Consider the following 22,394-nt stretch of genomic DNA (forward strand, 5'->3'; position numbering starts at 1 on the left):
ACATTGGTTCCAGTTCTACAGTGACTGCAACAGGTAGGCCAGGTGAGATAAATCCTGTAATAGGCAGTAAATTGCCAGGAGGGGGCATTAGTCTTAACAAAGCAAACAAGAGATCCTGAGGTATATTTATCTTAATTGTAATTTCCCAAGGACAAAGAAATGTTTATTAGGATCATGCCATCTCACTGTTATGACACCCTGGATAGGCTCATTTTAAGGTTGACATGTTAATATTGGTATTGGTGGAGAAAGTAATTAGGGAAGTGGGGTCCTGGAGCTATACCCCCTGGTTTCTAGCTCGGCTCTGCCACTTTCTAGCCGTGTGATTTTAGGGAACTTACCATCCTCATCTGTAAAGTTAGGCCAGTAATGCTGCTCACCTCATCTTTTTGTTAGATTAAATGCATGCCAAGTAAAGCAGTTAGAACACTACCTAGCACAACACACAGGCTTAATGTATATTTGCTATAATTACTAATGTTGTTGTATTTGTTATCTCCAAAATGCTGTGTGTGTATAAATATATATTTTTCCTTTAAAGAATCATGGTCCTTTGTGAGATAACATGACATTCACAAAATAACTGAAAGGAAAAAAAAAGAAAAATTAAGTTCTCTGAATTTGGATGAATCTAGTAATTTGGGAAATTTTTATTAATTCAAAATTAATAAGAAAAAGCCAAAAATAGATGGTTATAGCAATAATGATAGCAATGATACTTCTCTGTCTAAAAACTTAATTGTGTGATTATACATATATATGCATGTTAAACTATCTGTAGATTTACCAATAAATGTTTTAATCATGAAAAATGATTGGCAGCTTGCAGAAGACAGAGTTTGAACATTTCAAATTTGCAAAGAAGAACTGCAAATCATTCACAGAAGATTTCCAAGTTGACAAGTGAGCTCAGGCAGGGTAAATAACAGTTACAGTTTAGTCTAAATCAGATTTGTTTTTTTTCAAATGCATACTCTGTTTTCAAAACCAGACCCAAGCTGTAGCACTGAAGTGAGAAACCTGGAATTCTTATGGGCCTCTGTGCTTTTTTGGTGCACTAAGCACACAGAACCTCCTGCTGAATAGTGCAGGGGAAAGTGGTAGCTGATTAGGAGACAAGAGCTACATATTGCCTACAAAAATAATAAAGAAGAGACCTCCCTCCCAGAATGCCACTGATCTTGCCCATCTTTGTTGGGACATTTGTACCAACGAGAAGCCAGTTTGGGTCCTAATATTGTAGGTTGCAGGATACATCTTTTTATTTATCTTTATTTATTATTATATGTTATTTTTAGGATACGTCTTTTTAAATCATATTGCAGACAGGATAGGTTGGCTAGGACCAGTCCAGTCACTCGCACAACGGGTCCCCATCATTAGTCTTTCCATCTGTGCTCGGAGTTCTCTCCACACCTGGGCTTAAACAGATTTTGAGCTGGCCAAGGTCACTGCGCAGCGAGCCTCCACAGATGGGGACAGTGTGAAAAACCTAATTGCAGCTGTGGAAAAACACAAACAAGGACACACATGGTTGACAACACCCCTGTCTAGACATGATAGTGGCTCAGTGTGACCGAATACAAAAAAAACAAGGACATGGTTTCAAGGTAACTATCTCTCAGGGACAGTTACAATCATTAAGGAAACACTATTGTCATGTGGCCTAAGTTTCTCCACAGTGATTTTTAAGTATCATTAGAAAGTGGTAATAGAGAATTAATATTTCCTATCACGCATACATTTTCTCCAGAAAATTTCTCTATAGCATTTCTCCAGAAAATAATGCCTTTCTTGAACAAAAAGATAGGGCTTGGCAATCAGTACAGCAACATAACTCATGTGAAAAAGTCACAAATGTCACAAGCACTTAGCATAAAAGATACTGAGTTAGTGAATGAAATAAAAATGTCCTCTTTTCTCATATTTATTTCATACTGTATCAAAATTCCTATTCACACTTGTTTTCTAAAATGAATTACTTCATTAGAAATGTTACTCATTGTAGCTTTGATGACATTTATTGGGTACATATACCTTCCATTCCATGCTCCTAAGAAGTTCAGCAAAATGGAATCACACAATGAAGCTGGTATCCTAGATTTTCCCCTTCAAAATGCATAGGGCCCCAGAGATTTTGGATTGTCAATGTCTTTTCTAGATACTCAACATGTCTGGTCACTTAGGGTTAAAGTCAAACTGGATGTGCACTACTTTTTGAGAAGTTGTTAAATTTAAAATAAGTTATCAAGCCAGTGCTATTTCAAAAGACTGTTGATAAAAAAGAACATTTAACTGTAACCATACTGAACAGACAGTTGATTATAGAAAGACATGTCAGTGCACATATGGCAGCCGGGTAAATTATGCACATCTGGATTACTTTTGGCAAGAAACATAGCTAAGTGTCTAAAGCCAAGTTTAGCAATCTGTCACTAACAATATGTACATTTATTTTAAAATGTCAAGGGCTCAAAGTCATATTTTCTATTTCTTCATAAACTTTCCAGCTCTTTGTAAGACAGCAAACAGGTGACAAAATGCAATGCTCAAACTGCCAAAGGCTGTATAAATAAGGGGTAATTTTGAACTTCTCACCACATATACGAGAAGACTCAAACTCTGAAGCAAACCTCTGTGTTGTGTGATGCACTAAATCCAAAGCTCAAGTAAGAGTGTTAACATCTTACTTCAGAAGATGGCTAAAAAAATGCTTTCATATAAAAATATGGGCAACCCCTACATGGAGGCAACAATATAATATTCTGGGTAAAGCAAACGGGAATAGTCTGATGGTGTCAGTATAAGTATATATAAGTAGATGAAAGGAAAAGACCAATGACTCTGTGATCCTCTCAGATTAAATTTCCTTTTTCCCACTGCCAATAACTGACATCATTTAAACCCTAAAGAAATGTTTTCCACCTTCTAGTCCCCCTTGATTAAGAGAAAAGCCACGAGACATGAAGGTGGCTCAAACTAGCAGTAACAAGAACCTTACAACGGGATGTCTGAGTATCAGCCAGGTGGGAATGTAGCACTACCTGTAAGCACAGAACCCATCTCAGCTACCCTGCCTCTCACTAGTTACTCTAACATTCCAGCTTCTTAAGAGCTTCAGTAGGAATGCCAAGATAGATCGTGGAGACTGGGTGGGGCCCCGTCCTTGCAGGTGTTGCCTTCCAGTCTCATATTCGTTGGCAGCAGAGAAAAACCAGAGTGTAACTATTTTGTTCATGAGGTGCTAATCTGGCTATTCACACTCTGGGTCAGCCTCCCTTCCATCTCACTAATTTGCCAATTTTATTGTTGATAGGATCTTTACTATATGCCAGATCTCAATGTTATGAGCAAAAAAAAATCCTTGTCTGTAAATTATACAGATATTGGTGTTCAAACACCAGGTCGACTGCTCACAACCTGAGCTTCATCTATAGAATGAGGATGATGGTGGCATCTAACTCACTGTGTGGTTGTGAAATATTTGCTAAGATCATTCCTTTTCTCCTCCTTGATGTGACGGACTAGGAATAACACAGTTCATAAGTCACACATTGCCAACAAAATGCTGTGAACTCAAGAGAAAGTTTAAAAACAAGTGAGAAGAAGGGGGGAATAATAAGAAAAGTAAGGATCAAAATAGGAAATGACATTCCATTAACTTTTAATTTGTATTTACTTTTGTAAAGTTAGATGCATAAGAGCACTGAAATCTGTATGAGCTTAAATGTCCTACCCCAAAAGGATGGATAAAACAAATTGCTATGATGTTAAGGCACAAGTATTCAGAACTGTTAGTTTTTACCATTCACCAGTTCAAAGGGATTTTAATTTAACAGTATTAGAGGTATAGATTAAAATACATCTATTTTCTTCTTAATTGTGATCTTCTTTATTTGACTATATAGTTTATTTTAAAATTATACCTGGTACAGTAACTCTCAAATAAAAGGTATGTATAAGCAGGTAAATGGTAAAAAGAATTTTAAATTAAATGAGTCCATTTGCCCATATTCACCATCCAATATCTCAATGACAAGAATCTTCACAATGTCCCCATTTTTTTTTTAAGATTTTATTTATTTATTCATGAGAAACACACAGAGAGGCAGAGACACAGGCAGAGGGAGAAGCAGGCTCCCTGAGAAGAAAGAATCTGATGTAGGATTCAATCCCGGGACCCTGGGGGGCCACGCCCTGAGCTGAAGGCAGATTCTCAATCACTGAGCCACCCAAACGTCCCAGTCTCCACGTTTTTAGTCTCTTATTCTTTACAACCCCAGGGTTTTATGTCCTCACGGGACACAGAACATATCTAGAAATATAAATTCAGCACATCAGATGACTGGAACTTCAAGTACCAGAAGATTCCAAGATCTACCATGCTGAAGAGAAACATTGACAAAAACCCAGTGCAGACCCGAATGAATTCAGAAGGACAAGAAAAGCCATGGTTTGCCATACTACCTTTTTGCTTTAGATGAATTCAAGTCTTCTGGCCCAGAGAAGGTCTTAATTTAGATGACAAAAATCAATGCACACAATCTTTGCCAATTTAGGGAGAATAAACATAAGGAATTTTTCCAACCCTAGGATTCTGTTACTGTCACTAGCCAAACAAGGAACTTGAAGAAACTGATGTGTTCTTCCCCAAACGGACATGACGCTTCTTCAGATGGAATTATATAAACTTTTAACTAACACTGTTTTCTTAAAAAATATTTGGCATACAATGTTATATTAGTTAAGTATACAACAAAGTGACCCTACAAATCTACACATTATGCTTATCAGAAGTGTAGCTTCTATTTACAGAAGCCTGTATCTCCCAATTCCCTTCAGCCATTTTGCCCATCCTCCCCCTCATCTTCTTCCCCATCTCCCCTTCTGGCAACCCTCAGTTTGTTCTCTGTATTTATAATCTGCTTCTGCTTTTTATTTTTGTAGATTCCATGTATAAGTGAAATCACACTATTTGTCTCTTTGACTTATTTCAATTATAATAACCTCTAGGTCCATCCATGTTCACAAGTACAAGATCTCATTCTTTTTTATGACTAATATCCCATGTGTGTGTGGGTACATATACATACCCGCACACACCCCTCATCATCTTTATTCCTCCATCTATTGATGGACACTTGGATTGTTTCCATAAGTTGGCTATTGGAAATAATGTTACAATAAACAGAAGGGGTACAGATATCTTTATAAATTTAATACTATTTTTCTTGAGTCTTCTATAACGGTCATTTAAAATCTTATTCAAAATCTTTTTATATATATAAAAAATATATACATATAATTTTTACTTTTAAATAAATTATAATATATTTTATGTGGGGCTTTAAAGTCATAATTATTTAGCCTTGTATTTAAATTATAAGCTTAATTTCAGGTAAAAACTTCAGTACCATATACAATGTGGTAAAATGAAGCCTCAAGTACTAGGTAAGGGTATGAGATTTGGAATCAAACAGATTTCTTTCTTTCTTTCTTTTTTTTTTTAAAGATTTTGTGTATTTATTCATAGAGACACACACACACACACACACACACACAGAGAGAGAGAGAGAGAGAGAGAGAGAGGCAGAGACACAGGCAGAGGGAGAAGCAGGCTCCATGCAGGGAACCCAATGTGGGACTCAATCCCAGGTCTCCAGGATCACACCCCAGGCTGCAGGCAGCACCAAACTGCTGTGCCACGGGGGCTGCCCTCAAACAGATTTCTAAACTGACTTTGCAGTTTGTCTTTTAATAGATTATTTATTATGGATAGATATCAGAAAGCTAATGTATCTGGATAAGTCTATGTAGCACTTCCACACAGACCATTTCATGGGTATGAAAATTAAATGAACACCTCAAATAGTCCCTGGCAGATACTCCATAGCCAAGTAAGAAATCAGGGTGATATATAAGGTAATGGTATAAAAAGTTAGTCATGATAATCACAAAATACATTAAAATTGGGACGCCTGGGTGGTTCAGTGGTTGAGCGCCTGCCTTTGGCCCCAGCGTGATCCTGGAGTCCTACGATCAAGTCCTGCATCAGGTTCCCTGCATGGAGCCTGTTTCTCTCTCTGCCTATGTCTTCTGCCTCTCTCTCTCTGTGTCTCATGAATAAATAAAATCTTCAAAATAAATAATAAGATAAAATAAAATATATTAAAATTAAAGGTTTTGTGATAAGTTCTTTCAAAAACTGACCAAAAATACACATAAACTATCTCTAAGAAGGTGATCCTCACCACAGATTTAAACCACAGTGAAAAAAAGAATCTTGTAAAAATCATCATCCTGAGGCCAAAACATTTTTAGTTAACATCTTTGTTAAAAACTAGTAAGTTCTAATACATCCTCGAGGTATATAATTGCAACAAAGAGATGAAACTGAATGGACTAATAAAATTCTTAATGTTAATTGGGTCCAGGGTAGGAGTGGTCTTTGCAAATTCTCCAGACTATGAACAAAAACATCCATGGAGGCAGACATTCTTTATTACTCTGTTCAGGAAGAGGCCAACCATTGGACCACTTCGGTGTCATGTAATACTTTTCTCGGCAAGACTCTTCCAGTCTGCAGAGTCTCCCTCTGCTCTTAGGGATGTTTCAAAGTAACCAAAGATATCTGGTTATGCTTCATCAGGAAAATACAGACTCAACAGGGAGAAATTAAGACTACTGATAAACTTCTCTTAATTTATCACCAATTCACTTATTTGAGTTCCTTAAAAACTGGACTTCTTTTGAGTGGAACACAAAGCTCAGTTTAAGAAACTGGGCTGTTTGAGGAGGTCTGCTACCAGAAGAAAGAATGTGGTAGGATTATCTTCAAATAACACAGAACACATGGCTGCAAAAAAGCAACTTAAAACGTATCTTTTCAGGCCCAAGCAGAAATTCACCCTGATAGACAGTTTATTAAGCTTTTCAAAGGTCAATCACAGTTGGGAGACTAGATTGGTGCCTGTGGACCCCATAGAAGAATGCCTCAGAAAGAACATACTCAGAAACTGAGTAAATATAAAGACTCACAGCAACACAACCCACCTTTCAAACGACAGAGCATGAAGTATTAAAATAATCTGAAGGAATTTAGTGTTCTATGTTAGACATTCTGTGGGGAAAATGCACTGTTCTAAGGGAAACAATGTTCAAGCATTTACACTAAGTGTTCCTGAGGGGTTCTTATCATTTAATTAACATGCATAAATAAAATCTCAGGTCTATATAAAACAAATGATAAAACCATTGACTTAATAATTTGTAAGCACCTTCAGACATATACAGGATTCTGTTTTAAACTGTAAACCTCAATCTATGTAAACTGTCTTCTGTTACTTGGCAAAGTTGTGAGGTAATTACCCCACGGCAAGGGATGGGGGCAAGAGTGTGTAGAGGAGGTCTATCATGATTTTTAACTACATTTCAAAGAATACTTTACAATGCATTTGTGAACATTTTGGTGGATTCTGGAATCTGAGAAACCATTCCTTTCAAAAGATGTAATTAATAGAGCATTATGGGAAAAACACGATGACTTTCTTGAATTATGTGTCTTTCTTGAATTACGTTAATTTGATTACAATGAATCTAAATTCTAAACTAATTATTTCTTTCAAACAATAGAATTTACAATATTTAAAGGGCCTGCCCACATAATATTCTTTTGAATTTAATTTTATTTGTCCATTATTTATATGCCCTCTTAAGGTTAATATTATAAGGAGAGAGAGAGAGAGAGAGAGAGAGAGAGAGAGAGAGAGAAAGCACAGTGAGTTATTCCTCATGCCCAAATTGTTGGTTTTTCCCCTTGATGCTGAACCCAATTTGCTTCTAATAATGAATGTGTCACTTTCAACTCAAAATCCTCAAAACAGCTTTTGCTTAGAATATATATAGTGCTTACTCCATAGGCTGATTTGAGTAACAGTAACATTTACAATACAGGAGAAATCAGGCAGAAGTGCCTGCACTCACTCTATGTAACTCACTGTCAACACAATAAGAAAAACATGAACACACACACAGATCTTTGAATCACCAAATGACATATGTTAAGAGCTCAGTAACTCTCCTTCAGGAGTAAGTTTTATCTTACACTTCTATTTAAATATATAGCTGACCCTTGAACAACACATATTTGAAGTGTGTAGGTCCATTATTTATACATGGATTATTTTTTATAAAGACAGTGAAGTACTGTAAATGTATTTCCTCCTATGATTTTCTTAATAACATTCTCTTTTCTCTAGCTTAGTTTATTGTAAGAAGCAGTATATAAAAACATGTGCAGTAATCATCAGTTTATGTTATTGGTAAGGCTTCTGGTCAACAGTAGGCTATTAAGTCTTTGGGGGAATCAGAAGTTATGGCAGATTGTCCACTGCATGGGAGTGGGTGCTCCTAAACCTTGAGTTGTTCAAGGGTCAATTGTCTCGAAGAAGGCATTACTAGTACCCCATAAATTAGTTTTTAAGAGCACTGGCCCATTGTAAATATTCATCCCTCCTTCTATCTCTTCCTCACACAAGGAGGTAAAATAGAAGTTTCTTCCAAAATTACTGATCTTCATAAGACTATTGAAATGACTATACTCACTAAAAGACAACTGAGGACACATTTCCTAAATAATTAGAATGAGCATCATTTTCAACAACCAAAAATTCTTTGCCAAATGTAAAATATTAAATCACAAGAAGAATGATTATATATAAGCTTACTATCAGAGTGAACTTTGACAGCATGAAAATCAGTTTAATATAATTTTAAATTGTTATTGTAATTAAGTGCTACTGTAAATTGACAAAGGAAGAAGTGATTTTTAAATGAAATGCTATCAATACCTTAGTTAATACAAAAGATTCAGTAGTTTATGGATTTCATTAAATTATCAAACTTAAGTGTTTTTAAAAAAGTAAATGAAAAGATGAACAGCAAGCAGTATTTCAAAAATTCATAATTGTACATTATAATTTATATAAACATGTAAAATGATCAGGATAAAGATAGATGCTAGAATGTTCATGTACGAATTAATGCCTATATTATAGCATTATATTTAGTTCCTGGAAATAAGTTGGCTTTTTGTCATCTCATCACTTCGCTATGATTTCACTGGATAATTATGCATTGAAGTTTGTTACTCAAAGAATCCATTGTTGAACGGAACCAAAACCATCCAACCCAATAACCACAGAATAAAGAACTGAAAGAAAATCGAATATAACCATGGATCTTAAAAGGAAACCAAGCAACAAGCAAATAGGTGCCAACATTAAGTGCTAATGCAAAATTCTACTGCCTGACAAGTATTTTTTTCACTTGCACAGCTACATAATAACACTTACAGAAACACATTTTGAATATCTCCTTGCTTTTATTTTTAAATGTAGGAAAATCATAAAATATTGACAAGGGAAGAAAGAAATTTTTTAAATCTCCTCTTCCAGATACTCTTTCTTAAGGAATTTGATAAACTGTCGGAAACTGGGCAAAGGGTATAGGCAGTGTTGCAAACTGTTAAAACACAAAATATTCTAAGTGAAACCAATTTTAAGATGTAGATTATTTTTTTTTTTAAGATTTTATTTATTTATTCATGAGAGACAGAGAGAAAGAGAGAGAGGCAGAGACACAGGCAGAGGTAGAAGCAGGCTCCATGCAGGGAACCCGATGTGGGAGTTGAGCCTGGGTCTCCAGGATCATGCCCTGGGCTGAAGGCAGCACTAAACTGCTGAGCCACCCAGGCCGCCCAACGTAGATTAATTTCAACTTCTGAGAAACAACCTTCCTAGGAGTACTTTATACGCAACAGGTCCCTGAACATTTGGTATGCTGGGATCACAACATACTTCACAGAAGGTAGGCTCATTTTAAATCAAATATAGGAGATAGAAATTCTACAGTTGTGACGAGTTTGTGCACTCTTAAAACAGGAATATTCCTGAAGATGAAACATTTTTAAATATTTCACAAAAGCAAGGTGGAAAGTTGAGGGTAGTAATGAAGGGAACAAAAAGGCAAGGGACACCAAACACATACTTCATTCAGGGCTGCTGGTTACGATGGGCAGACTACTAGACTACGTGAGATACATAAGTCAAGCTTTTCATTTTTATGCACAATTCTTCAAAGTTTCCTTTGGGAGATGGATAATTTCAGCAATGATTTTTTTAAAATAGGCATTTAGATATGGCTATGAAATTATTTTTGCTTGAATCGTATCCTTACCACCCCCAAGGAAAAAACCAGAGGCCTGAAGTTTTTTATTTTTTTCCCTTAACTTCACTTGAAATAATCATGAAAACATGTTAAAGCCAAGTATTTAAATATTAATCTCAAATAAATATTCATATTCAAAATAGCTCAAAATTCATAAAATATAAGTATCAAACAGGGAGTAAAAAAAAAAATCCTGAGAAGTTTATTCACTAGAGCAAATTCTGCAGAGTGCTGGAGAAGCACAATGTCCTTTATGTGTCACACTGGAGCAGCAAAGCTAGAACTCTTTTCACTTATTGGAAGAAGATAGTGATGGAAAGCTTTTAAAATTTCAAGTTTATAAACTGCTTTAGTCTGCTTGGGCTGCCATCATAAATTACCACAGACTAGATGGCTTTAAACAAATTTAATTCTCACAGTTCTGGAGGATGGAAAGTCCAAAATCAGGGTGCCACCATGGTCACTTTCTGGTGAAGGCTTTCTTCCTGGCTTGCAGATGGCTACCTTCTTGCTGTGTCACACAGGGCTGTGGGGAGGGAGGGTAGGAGGGAGATGATCTCTCTTCCTTTTCTTTAAAGGCCACCAATTCTACTGGATTAGCATCCCACCCTTAACACCTCACTTAATCGCCTCATGATCCCTGTCGCCAAATACAGTCACATTAGGCGTGAGGGCTTCAACATATCAATTTTGAGGAGACACAATTCAGTCTCTGGTGTGAGTCAAAAAATAAAGACCTGATGTCATTTATGAAAAGATATGTAACATATAAGGTTTTTTTTGTGTTTTGTGTTTTGGTTTTGCATGTGTGTGTGTGTGTGTATGTGTGTGTGATTTCCACTTAGTCTTTTATTTTATTTTTTTTTCCACTTAGTCTTTTAAACAAGAAAGATAGTTTAAAATATTTAGTCTATTTGTTTGAAATAGCTACTTCTATGGGTGTCTCACTAATGAGCCAGGGGGCAATTAGTTTGTATCACAATCAATTTGAGAAATAACATATCAAAATAGTACCTGACAATCATTCTGTGCAATGCATTCAGGTTCTGGAGAAGACAGCCATGATCCCCTTAACAGGTCTCAATTTTCTAGGCCTTCTTAGTGTGAACATCTCCACTCCTGTGTGTGATTCTAACATTTAATGCTGAGTGTTTCTTACTCAACCGTACCCTTGAATGCAGATTAACTATTGCATCTGGTGCATAATGGGACCAACAGGGAGAGATGCTTCAGTGATGGATACAAAACAACTGTATGAAAATCTTAAAAGATTTTCAGAGCAAATTTTGACCCTTCAGGATTTTCTCCTTACATGTGGACTTCAAAATTTGCCCACCATGAGGAGATAGATGAGCAATATTCACTATATTGCTAAGCTACAGTCTTTGGAAAAGACAGGCATGTGTACTCATTTGAAAGGAAAAAAGATCCTAAAAAAGGATAAAAATTATCATTATTAAGAAGCATCTCTTCTGATTGCAATTGCTGTTCCAGGTTGAGGATACTGTCTTCCACTGATACTCAAAAGAAACACCATCTACTCCTCTCCAAGTCCCCATGGCACTCCTCCTGTAAGCCTTCTGCTTCTGTTTCTCTGTCTCTGAATGTATGGGGCTCTTGTACATTTAATGCTCTGAGCAGCTCTTCTTAGGCCAAATATGTAGAAGGGAAAAAAATACCATGCGCAAATACTTTCTATTATATGCAAATCTAGTCAAACTCTTTCATTAAATAGTATCTTAAGAAAATAGGAGTTGCTGAACAACTGGGCACATTAAAAGACCTGGATTCAAAGTAGTTTTGCCATTTCATTTCTGACTGTCAATCTTTCTTGAAAACATGGGAAAAGCAAAGAGATCCTAGGAGGCCTCTATACCTTCATAACTGCGTGTGAAAATATCTGAAGGAAACAGGATATTGTGTAAGCCAATGTGGCATGTCTAAAAGCTAGGATTTCACACAGTGCATTTCTTTTTCTTAGTAGCTATGTTTGACAATAAGACATAATTTATCGAGGAAGAAATAACCATGCTGTCTTTCTCCCATCAAGAAAACAAATAAAAGGATTGCACTTCTCGAGCAATGCCTTCCAATTAAAAAAGGAGAAGGAAAGAGAAAAGCTCGTGTTTTCTGCTGGGTGTTTGTGTAAGTGAATACATAGAGCCACTGTGGCTACTTAAACAATTGAGACTCATGGAACAAGGGAGCACTCCTAATGCAATTGGAATGGATTCAATGGTACACTTTAATCTTTAAATAATTTTCTTGAATATTCTATGCTATGGGGATTGAGAACTCATTTGACTAACTTATTGTAGGGATGGTTGTGCAAGAATTAAATGCACCCTGGATAGACACTGACAATGAGATAAATCTGGATATATTAAATGCGACACATATTGCTGCTTCAGGTCAAAAGTTTTTCCATGAGAAAATATCTCCACTTGCAGCTACAAGTGAGGGGAAGATATCTTTTTTCTGTGTTTAGCAGCTTTTATAAAATCTTTTATAACTATTAGCAGGTATGTGGTAAACACTGGATCTCCAAGTTGCCTAACTTTCAGCTCAAAAAATTCCTAATCATTGATTATAGTTGTAAATAGGATTATACTCATGTAGAACTAGGAATTTTGCACAATACCTAAGGATTTTTGATACTATTTAGTAGGGGAGTTTTTTCTGTTTCAAAGGGCAACAACACTTCAGAAAAGGCTGATCACCCCAATCAGTTTGTTGATGATCAAACAAGATTAAGCACGTGCTATAGTTTAAAGCAGTAGAGTGGGGGTTGTGAAAATGAATCATCATACAGACAGCAAGATGACTGAGTGATCTATGTGAGGGTAGTAATCCCCACACTGTTAGTGTTTATCCCATAGGCAAGGGACCATGGGAACCAAGGGGCTGAGTCCCTAGTTGTTGGGAGGAGTTTCACCTCTGAAGGAATCTGGAAGTGTTCTGGGAGGACTTCTGGAAATTGACCAACCCAAGAGTGAAGGGTACTGTAGGCCCCTGGAACACTCCTGTACCATTAGCCTCAGTGAGTAGACCTGGCACTCTTAGCTTGTGTGACCAAACCCATAAGAGGTCTATGAGGCCTTTCAGGACACCATAATACTCAAGAATGGGAGCTGAGTCTCAGCCCACAGATGGCTGCTGATAGAGTGACTGGGTGGGGTAAGACTATTCTTGGGCTCATCTAATCTTAGAGATCTGGAGAATCCCAGAGGGGTGGAGGAGTAGGATAGTTTTGGGGCCACCACAGTGGTGTTGACTTTCTTTGGAAGAGATCCAGGGCTGTTAACTTAAAGTGGTCCTTTTCTTTCTTTCTCTTTCTTCTTTCTTTCTTTCTTTCTTTCTTTCTTTCTTTCTTTCTTTCTTTCTTCTTTCTTTCTTCCTTCCTCTTATTTTTCTTTCTTTCTTCTCTCTTTCTTTTCTTTCTTTCTTTCTTTCTTTCTTTCTTTCTTCTTTCTTTTTTCTTTCTTTCTTCTTTCTTTCTTCTTTCTTTCTTTCTTTCTTTCTTTCTTCTTTCTTCTTTTGAGGAGAAAAGTACAACAGAAAGAACCACCACCATGTCTCCCCTTCCATCTCAACACCACTCTCATCCCCATCTCCCTGGGAGAGACTGTAAGACCACCACTGTTTTTGCAGGAACCCTGCCTGCATGAAACTGGGGGGAGCCCTGACACTGCCATTTCCCCTCCAGAGGTAGATCTATCTGTGGCATTATTGCACTGTAAGCTGAGGGGGTAGGGCTCGGTGCTCTCTGGAGAACAAAGTGCTAATGCTCAGTAATTTTGCAAACACATGAAGACAACATTGCCTACCTGCCAAGGGTGTGGCACCATGTTCTGGCAAAGTGGACTACAACTGATTTCACTCATCCAAGCAAATTTTTAGGGTGTAATGGGAGTTGAAAAACATCATCTGCAAAGTGCTAAAGGGACAAACATGATTCGAAAATGATTGGGTGGGAGAGGTTGTATTTATGAACCCTTATTGAGGCTGTTTTATGGTTCAGATATTATTGATTTGGCCAATGTCTCAGTGTATGTATACATAGATCTTAATAAAAACCACCATGAAATTTGAGAAACCATTTCATTGAAATTACAGAACAAATGTTTCTTGGAAACTACACTTTGGGTAAGGCTGAATTCATTCACTTTGGGTGAACTGAGAGGACACTCCTACCTTGTCTAGTCACTATAGAATGTGAGTACAGCTGAAAAGAATGGGTTGTTTTAACTCTATGATCTTCAGACTACTTGGCAAACTGTCAGGGATTAAAATACATCCAGAATAATCTTTGGTTTTACTTAACATTTTACCAATCTCATGATTGTTATCACCATATCTACTATTCTTTTATTTTACTCCTGTTGACCTCATTTCCTTATCCTTTGCTATATAGTTGGGAACAAAACTATTCAAAGTGTGATTTGAGGACAAGACCAGTCCACAAATGAGATAAGTTCAGAAACTGAGGATACTGAGAAATATTTTAAGCAATTTAACGTGGCTATGACTTCCAAATATGTGATCAGTGGTCTTAGCTCATTTAACATATAGATGAAAAGTACTGGTCCATGTTGGATTGGGGGTGGAGGCAGTAATCAGTCCTTTACCACGAACAGTTTATTTATTGGCTTAGAACATTTGGCAATTGCACATGAAGTATTTTAAAATTCTCTTTAGCTATTCACATGCAAACTGCTGCAGAATTTATTAGATTAACACTTTGTAACTTGTATTCTTAGATATAAAGATGTCCTTGATGTTTGGAACATTCCAGAGCCTCTACTTTCTTCGGAAGGTTTTTAGGAGGAGAATAGTCAGTGCTAGTGGGATCCATGGCTTTGAAAAGAGAAGGAAGGGGTTGATGGATCTTGGGCCAGACAGGCTTCCAAATAATGGTACTCATCCCTGAGTGGCCTGAGGCTCTGGATATCACACATATACCTTATCATCTGGATACTTCATGAATAATCTGGGTCAGGCCTAACTGATACTTGGCCACATGATTACTTTGGAATTTACAGACTAAAAAAAAAAAATTTCCCCTGTGGCTCTTAAGTTCTAAAATTCCATAAATGCAAATAGCCTTATCCTGTTTGAAGGAGCTTTAGGGAGAGGTTTCATGACCTGAGAGGAGTGTTAAAAACAACTAGGCAATGAAAGGGGCTATTACACAAATGAAATTCATGCATATGCATTTTGTAGGAGTTCAACTGCATGTTCATCAAATGTAAATTTCTCCAAGCTTTCAGTTGAAGAGATTTCTTGAAGTGACAATTGTTGACTCTGACTACAGTGCATTTATGACCTTTCCAGAGAGAATGGGGAAGCAAAGAATCTTACTCCCCCACACACATTACTTACCACTAGTTAATCTTAATACTCTATGAAATATGTATGCTAATTGGTCATAAAAATATACACTAGTCCACTCAACTAGGAACAAAAGTCAGAATGGCTTAAGTAGAAATAAGGCAACTGGTCTAATGGTAATAAGTACAATGAATTGGGTCTTTATTTTCTGGGCGCTGGGTATATTTTTTGCAGAAATTAGACTCAAGTTCCTATAGGTGGAAGACAATGATTTGAAAACAGTAGGGCAAAACAAAAATATAAGAGAGGGATGAGAAATTTATATATGCAAACTCGATACATTTTATAGGCAAATATTTTTGTAGTTTGAATACTCTTTTATAAACTTTGTATAGTTTTAAAGCAGTTTTAATATGTTCAAGGCTGGATGAAGAGATTATTTTCACTTTAAAATTGAGTAGAAAGAGGAAAGGTGTTTGAACTCTGACTCATATAACCTTTGATAGTACTGCTGACAACCAGAGGCTCCCTCCATTTCTAAACTAAACCATGAGTGTTATGCTATTTTAGCCATCCATAGTCCCAGATCTTCTTATTAGCAAAAACCAAAAGCACATTATGGTTGGATTCTTTGAATTCTCTACTTGCAGGAAGTAGCACCTCTGGTTTGGATAGCTACAAGGAATGGCAGAGACACTGGGCCACAACTATTCCAGTCTGCCAAAACATCAACATGTGACTCGTTGCTGTTGGCATCTATCACATGTACAATGCCAACAGTGCAAGAAGCCAGAAGCGCCGTTTCCACATCTACAGTCAACAGACATGAAATTAAATGTCTGCAAATACTAATAAGCATAATCATGATACCATGTGTCAGATATCAGCTGATTGACTGTATAGCCACAGAAATACGATGTATCCTGGGCACCAACCACTAAAATTTTCATGTTGATATGGCAAGATACACTGCCAACCAGTATGGCTATTTCCAGAAAGCATATAAGAAGCGACGCCTGGGTGGCTCAGCGGTTTGATGCCTGCCTTCAGCCCAGGGCGTGATCCTGGAGACCTGGGATTGAGTCCCACATCAGGTTCCCTACATGGAGCCTGCTTCTCTCTCTGCCTGTGTCTCTGCCTGTGTACCTCTCATGAATAAATGTATAAAATCTTTTTTTTTTTTTAAATAGGAAAAGTGATAAGGAATGAGTAGAGATAATGGAGCGATACATACGAAGACCAAAAGAAGAAAACAATTCACTTTAAAACTGAAGAGCTGTCAGGACAGGGATAGAAATAAGTTAAGGCAAAAGAATGTGAAGGAAGTGGGACTGACTGAAAAGATTCTTACAGGACTGTCAAAAAACTGGGGTAGGTACATACAACTAAAATGGCAGAAAATGTGGAGTAAAGAACTATAAAAAAACAAAACCAACAAACAAAAACATCTGCCGGACTGAGCTAAACAAAACAGAAGAGATGTGTACATATAGAAACTTCAAGGGGCACCTGGGTGGCTCAGTGGTTGAGCATCTGCCTTTGGCTCAGTTTGTGATCTCGGGGATTGTGGGATCAAGTCCTGCATCGGGCTCCCTGCAGGGAGCCTGCTTCTCTCTCTGGCTGTGACTCTGCTTCTCTGTTTCTCTCATGGATAAGTAAATAAAAATCTTAAAAAAAAAAAAAAAAAAGAACGTTCGAGACAAAAATAATGAAAAATAAGCAACCCTCTTGAAACCACTGACACAAATGTCATTCCCAGTGAGAAAAACAATGAGAGTTTTAGTTACTTTATGTTCACCATGCACAGGACAATCTCACTGAACTTTAAGCTTTCTGGTAGTAGCCAGGAAGGTTCCAGAGGGCAAGTGTGATTAGCTATTTACACAGGAGCCTAGCAGAGTCCTTTTCGAATTGTAGATACCTTATGAATGTTTGTTGAATGAAACTGTTCTTAATTAGTCCTGTTTCCCAAACAGCCCTGAGAATCAAATAGTTTATTAAGAAAAAAGAAGTCCAAATATTTATGACACTTATTTTGTAGCAGCAAATTTAGGATGTGACTAATGACCTAAATAGTGGGCAGCAGCAAAACATTTGCTGGGAACAGAGGAGATCCTAATGGTGGTTTTTCAAACAAAAATGCAGTAAATGCAATATGACGCCATATAAATGATTACTTGAAGTCAGTGTTAATGGGGTGCTTGGGTGGCTCAGTCGGTTAAATGTCTGCCTTTGGCTCAGGTCATGATCCCAGGGTTCTAGGATGGAGTACTGCACTGGGTTCCCTGCTCAGTGGGGAGCCTGCTTCTCCCTCTCCGTCTCTTGCTCCCCCTGCTTGTCTTCTGTCAAAGAAATAACAAAATCTTAAAAAAAAAAATTAAAACCTCAAAAAGCAGGTAATTTGGTAAAACTAAGTAATGGCTATTCAAAGTGTCATAAAAGATAAACAGCCATTCTTCCAGTGTCAGCTCCAGGACCCCCTCCAGGAAGCTGGCTCAGCCCACTATAGCCTGTAACGGTTTTTGCCAACTGAACTCAAAGCCCCATTAATGTGGCAAATTACAATATACCCTTGTGGCATCTATTAACTTTTCTTTAATCATGTTTTGTCTCTTCAGTTAGACTATAAGTTAATTAAGAATAGAGAATGTCTGACATTTCTTCTGTAGCCATCATATCTAATACCATGCAAAGGTGATTAAATAGTAGATAATAAATTTAGGTAATTTACCACATTAATAGGTTACTATTAATAGGGAAAAAATCACATAATCCTCCAAGTAATTATGAAAAAGCATTTGACAAATTTCCACAACCATTCATACTAAAATCCACTTCACGATAGAAAAGGACATCTTTTATAAGAATGCCCTTCATCCTTCACTGTATTTAAGGCATTTATCTAAATAATTGCATAAATAAATAAGCAGCCCAAGGCAAACATCATACCTAAATGAAAAATGCTTTAAAACCACTTCTTTATAAGCCAGAAGGAGGCGAGAAAATTCGTTGTCACCAAATCCTACTCAACATTGTCCTAGAGACTCAAGCGGTGTAGGAAAAGAGCAGAATAGAAATAAAACACAGAAAATAAGAAACAAATTTCTTTGCTGATGAAATCAGTGCATATAGAAAAACCATAGAACATACAGATAAGTCATAAGGACTAATGGTGCAGCAAGTTTGCCAGCTACAGAAATCAATATTAAATATATATTTCTTGTATTTAAGAGCAACAGTAAGACAATACCAAATTATGCACAAAGACTGGCAAAATGTAAAAAGTTAGGGGCACCTGGGTGGCACAGTGGTTGAGCATCTGCCTTTGGCTCAGGTCCTGATCCCGGAGGTCGAGTCCTGCATCGGGCTCCACACAGGGAGCCTGCTTCTCCCTCTGCCTGTTTCTCTGCTTCTCTCCCTGTGTCTCTCATGAATAAGTATAATAAAATATTTTTTAAAAATGTAAAAAGCCAGATTACACTATATACTGACAAGGGTATAGACAGAAGATTGTGAAAAAGTTGCATGTATCCACAAGATACATTCGGGAATGTTCATAGCAGTTTTTGTAATGTTCACATAACAATGGAAAATGTCCATCAACAGGAGAGAAATGGTGATCTATCCTTCGTGAAGTAGGACACAGTCCTGCAGAGGAGCAAACTACAACCTCAGAGATGAATACAGATAAACCTCAAGAAGATAATCACGAACAAACAGAAAATTGTAAAAGAATGCATTTAGGGGCACTTGTGTGGCTCAGGTGTTGTGTCTGCCTTTGGCTCAGGTCATCATTTCTGGGTCCTGGGATCGAGTCCTGCATCGGGCTCCCTGCAGGGAGCCCGCTTCTCCCTCCGCCTATGTCTCTGCCTCTCTCATGAATAAAGAAATAAAATCTTTTAAAAAATGCATTTAGTATGGTTCTCAGTCTTCTATAAAGTTCAAAACAGGCACCACTATGGATTATTTAGAGAGATCCATATAGAGACAGCTGAAGTTTAAGAAGGAAACAGGCAACAGAAAATTTAAGACAGTGATTACTTGTGAGTGGAGAGATGGGGGAGATGTTCAAACGAAAAGCATAGGAGTGCAAAGGCTCTGGTGGTGGTCTGTTCTTTGATGTGGGTGGTGAGGACACTAGGATTTGCTGTACTATTCTTTAAAACAACATGTATATGTTCTATACAGTTTTTTATTACATGTATTGCACAATTGGGAAGGATAAAAGAAGGATGGAAAAAATGATAAAATCCTTCAAATATTGAGATAAAAAGTCTACCATGGTACCCTCCCTGGTAGGAGGGTGTAACACTGCAGGACGCATCTGCAACACATCTGCAAGAAGCTATAACAAGATAGCATACATCGACTTCTCTTGCTAAAATTGATGAGTCATTTGTCATAATGCAGATGGTTTAAGGCTGAAAGGCAGGACTGAAAACACTACTATTTTCTTATTTGAAAGACAAGAGTTTCACTTGATTAAATTTCCCCTAAATTTTTTAAGTACAAGGTTGGAAAGCCGAGGCATCCACTTTCACATTTCTTCAATTATTTGCAATAAAACAAGGAAATGTATCAAACCACAGAGGAAATTTTTCTTCCACACTTTGGAAATCTGGAAGGTACTACTTTTATGTATGACCATCCACCATAAATAGATTTAAATCCAAATTGGGCTATCGAGAAGTGAAAAAACCAATTAAAGTGTCAACACTCCCAACACCAGCCAAAACCACCTTTTGGCAAATGCAGATAGAAATGTTTGCATAACCTATGTTTTTAAGGTCACTCTCCAGATTCCATAGTTCTATTTTCTCTCTGTGTTTAGAGACTTTATTTCTCAAGTTTGGAAGAGCTGGAGATGGTTACTCAAACACAAGGGATAGCAGAGAAATTTTAAGTTTGGAAACGTGTCACGCTACAGAGCTCTGCTCATGTCTACAAATGCAGTGACGGAGGGTGGAGCCAGAGGCGGATGAGAAAACAGAGATCCAGAGACTGTCTGCAGAGCATCTGTTCCAGCAACCCAGTTGTGAGCCTTCTCCTGGACCACTAAACCTCCATCTGCTGTGGGAAGTTAACTGTTCCCCAGGTGGTATGCCCACCTGTCAACTGACAGTTGGGTATGTGCCACCAAGAAGAAGAGCAGACACATTTTGGCACAGGCCTTTGGAGCATTTCTTTAACTTAATGGCTGAACAAGACTTGAGATGAAGAGATGAGGAAACAGAAGCGGGGGGGAAAAGCCATGGGCGCTGCTGGACCCAGGCATCAGCTAGGGAATCTAGGTCACGCCTAGAACAGGCGTCTGATGGGGTATGCCACAGAGGGCGGAGAGCGACAGGGACCGGTGCCAGCCTCTGCCTTTCTGGGCTTGCCAGCCCTTGGCAGGAATTCTGGAAAACGAGACATCCCAAGTCAGACACATTTCCGTACATTCCTCTCCCTCCCCTGCCTCCAGCTACTTACGTGTGGCTAATCGACAGACTGCCAAAGCTTTAAATAATAACAATAATAGTAACAACACTAGGATATGGAATCTATACGTATTGACCCCAGAACTTCTAGGGCTAAAATACACATACAAAAGTCATCTCATTTTGAAGTTCTATGCTTTAAGATTGATTCCAAGTGATGTCCAAAACGTACTTGGAATTCTTTTGGTATTTGGCTTTAGAATCCTTGGCATATTCTTGTCAATACCTTTGGTGATGAAGACGTTTGGTTCTAAAGAGTAAAATTCACATGCCTGAACTACGTAGGCAGGTGCTCGATAAATACATGTTAGTGAATAAATGAACAAATGGATGGATGGATGGATGAAACAAACATGTACGATACTTGAACAGATTCATTATCAAATAGGTGGTCAAGCAAGGAATGTAAAAAAATTAAAAAACAAACAAACATTAAAAACACATATAAAGATTCTCGTGTATGGCTCACATCTATCAGAAGCCCAGTTCAGCTGGAAAAGAGGCACTGCTTGAAAGGAGACATAATAATAACAACAGAGCCTCTCATGGTAATCTTAAATGCAGGGAGTATCAACTTCTCTGTCTCTGCATTATTCCTGAAAGGGTTTTCATCTCTGTATCTCCCAGCCTTCCCCCTGTACCCTTCGTCTTCAGGTCACTAAGGCACCAGGCCTCAGCAAGCTTTCCTGCCCCTCACTGGGATGGCTTCCAGAGGAATCTTTGACCAGGTCTCATTCATCACCCCGATCCAGTGGATCTTCAGGCTGTTCCTTACTCTGTTAAATCTTATAATAGCACAAATGTTGAAATCTCGATATATTTTAAATAGGAAAATAGATCCAAATTATACCATTTATCATTTTTTTCCTGCAACACAGTCATAAATTTTAAAAGTCTGTGCTGAGGAGACAGCATTCATACACATTGAGGCTTTTTTTTTAAGTCTAACTGCTTCATAATTATATCCCATACACATACATACATTTTATAGGCACATTTAAATGCAGACATAAAGGAAGTATTCATAAAGGATGAGTGATGGACAAACACAAAGCCATGCTTTGATGTTAAAGATGCAGCCCTTTAGTGTTGAAAAGGACATGTAATTGAATTCTTGGTAATCACTGAGAATAGTGTCTATTGTTGAACGTAGAGCGCTCACAGAAGTCTCGTCTAGGGAGTTTGTGCTGTTCTAAGGTGCATGCTCCGTAGCTCAACTCAGACATGAAAGACATCCTGGCATTGTGCCAAATGCCTGGTCCAGGGTGTTCTGTGGGTCCTGATGGACTCACTGCGAGACCAAACCAGCACCCGAAACCTGGCCTAACACTAACTGAAAAGAGTTGGGCAGCATTT

The 22,394-nt window shown here is 37.7% G+C and overlaps 1 protein-coding gene across 3 annotated transcripts in view; it reads right to left on the reverse strand.

Annotated features, from left to right (window-relative positions):
* The window catches only part of ARL15 (ADP ribosylation factor like GTPase 15), a 399,206-nt gene that overhangs the window by 161,786 nt on the left and 215,026 nt on the right, over positions 1-22,394 (reverse strand). Inside the window, exon 5 of one of the 3 annotated variants that reach the window (XM_055325418.1) lies at positions 1,434-1,502. The exons of the other annotated variants lie outside the window; for them this stretch is intronic. Within the exon in view, the coding sequence (XP_055181393.1) occupies positions 1,449-1,502 (54 nt within the window). The 3' untranslated portion in view covers positions 1,434-1,448. Of the gene's footprint in view, positions 1-1,433; positions 1,503-22,394 lie in introns of those variants that run through there. 3 annotated transcript variants of the gene reach the window in all.

Source organism: Nyctereutes procyonoides, unplaced genomic scaffold (genome assembly GCF_905146905.1).
Source record: "Nyctereutes procyonoides isolate TBG_1078 unplaced genomic scaffold, NYPRO_anot_genome, whole genome shotgun sequence".
In the NCBI taxonomy this organism is placed as follows: Eukaryota; Metazoa; Chordata; class Mammalia; order Carnivora; family Canidae; genus Nyctereutes; species Nyctereutes procyonoides.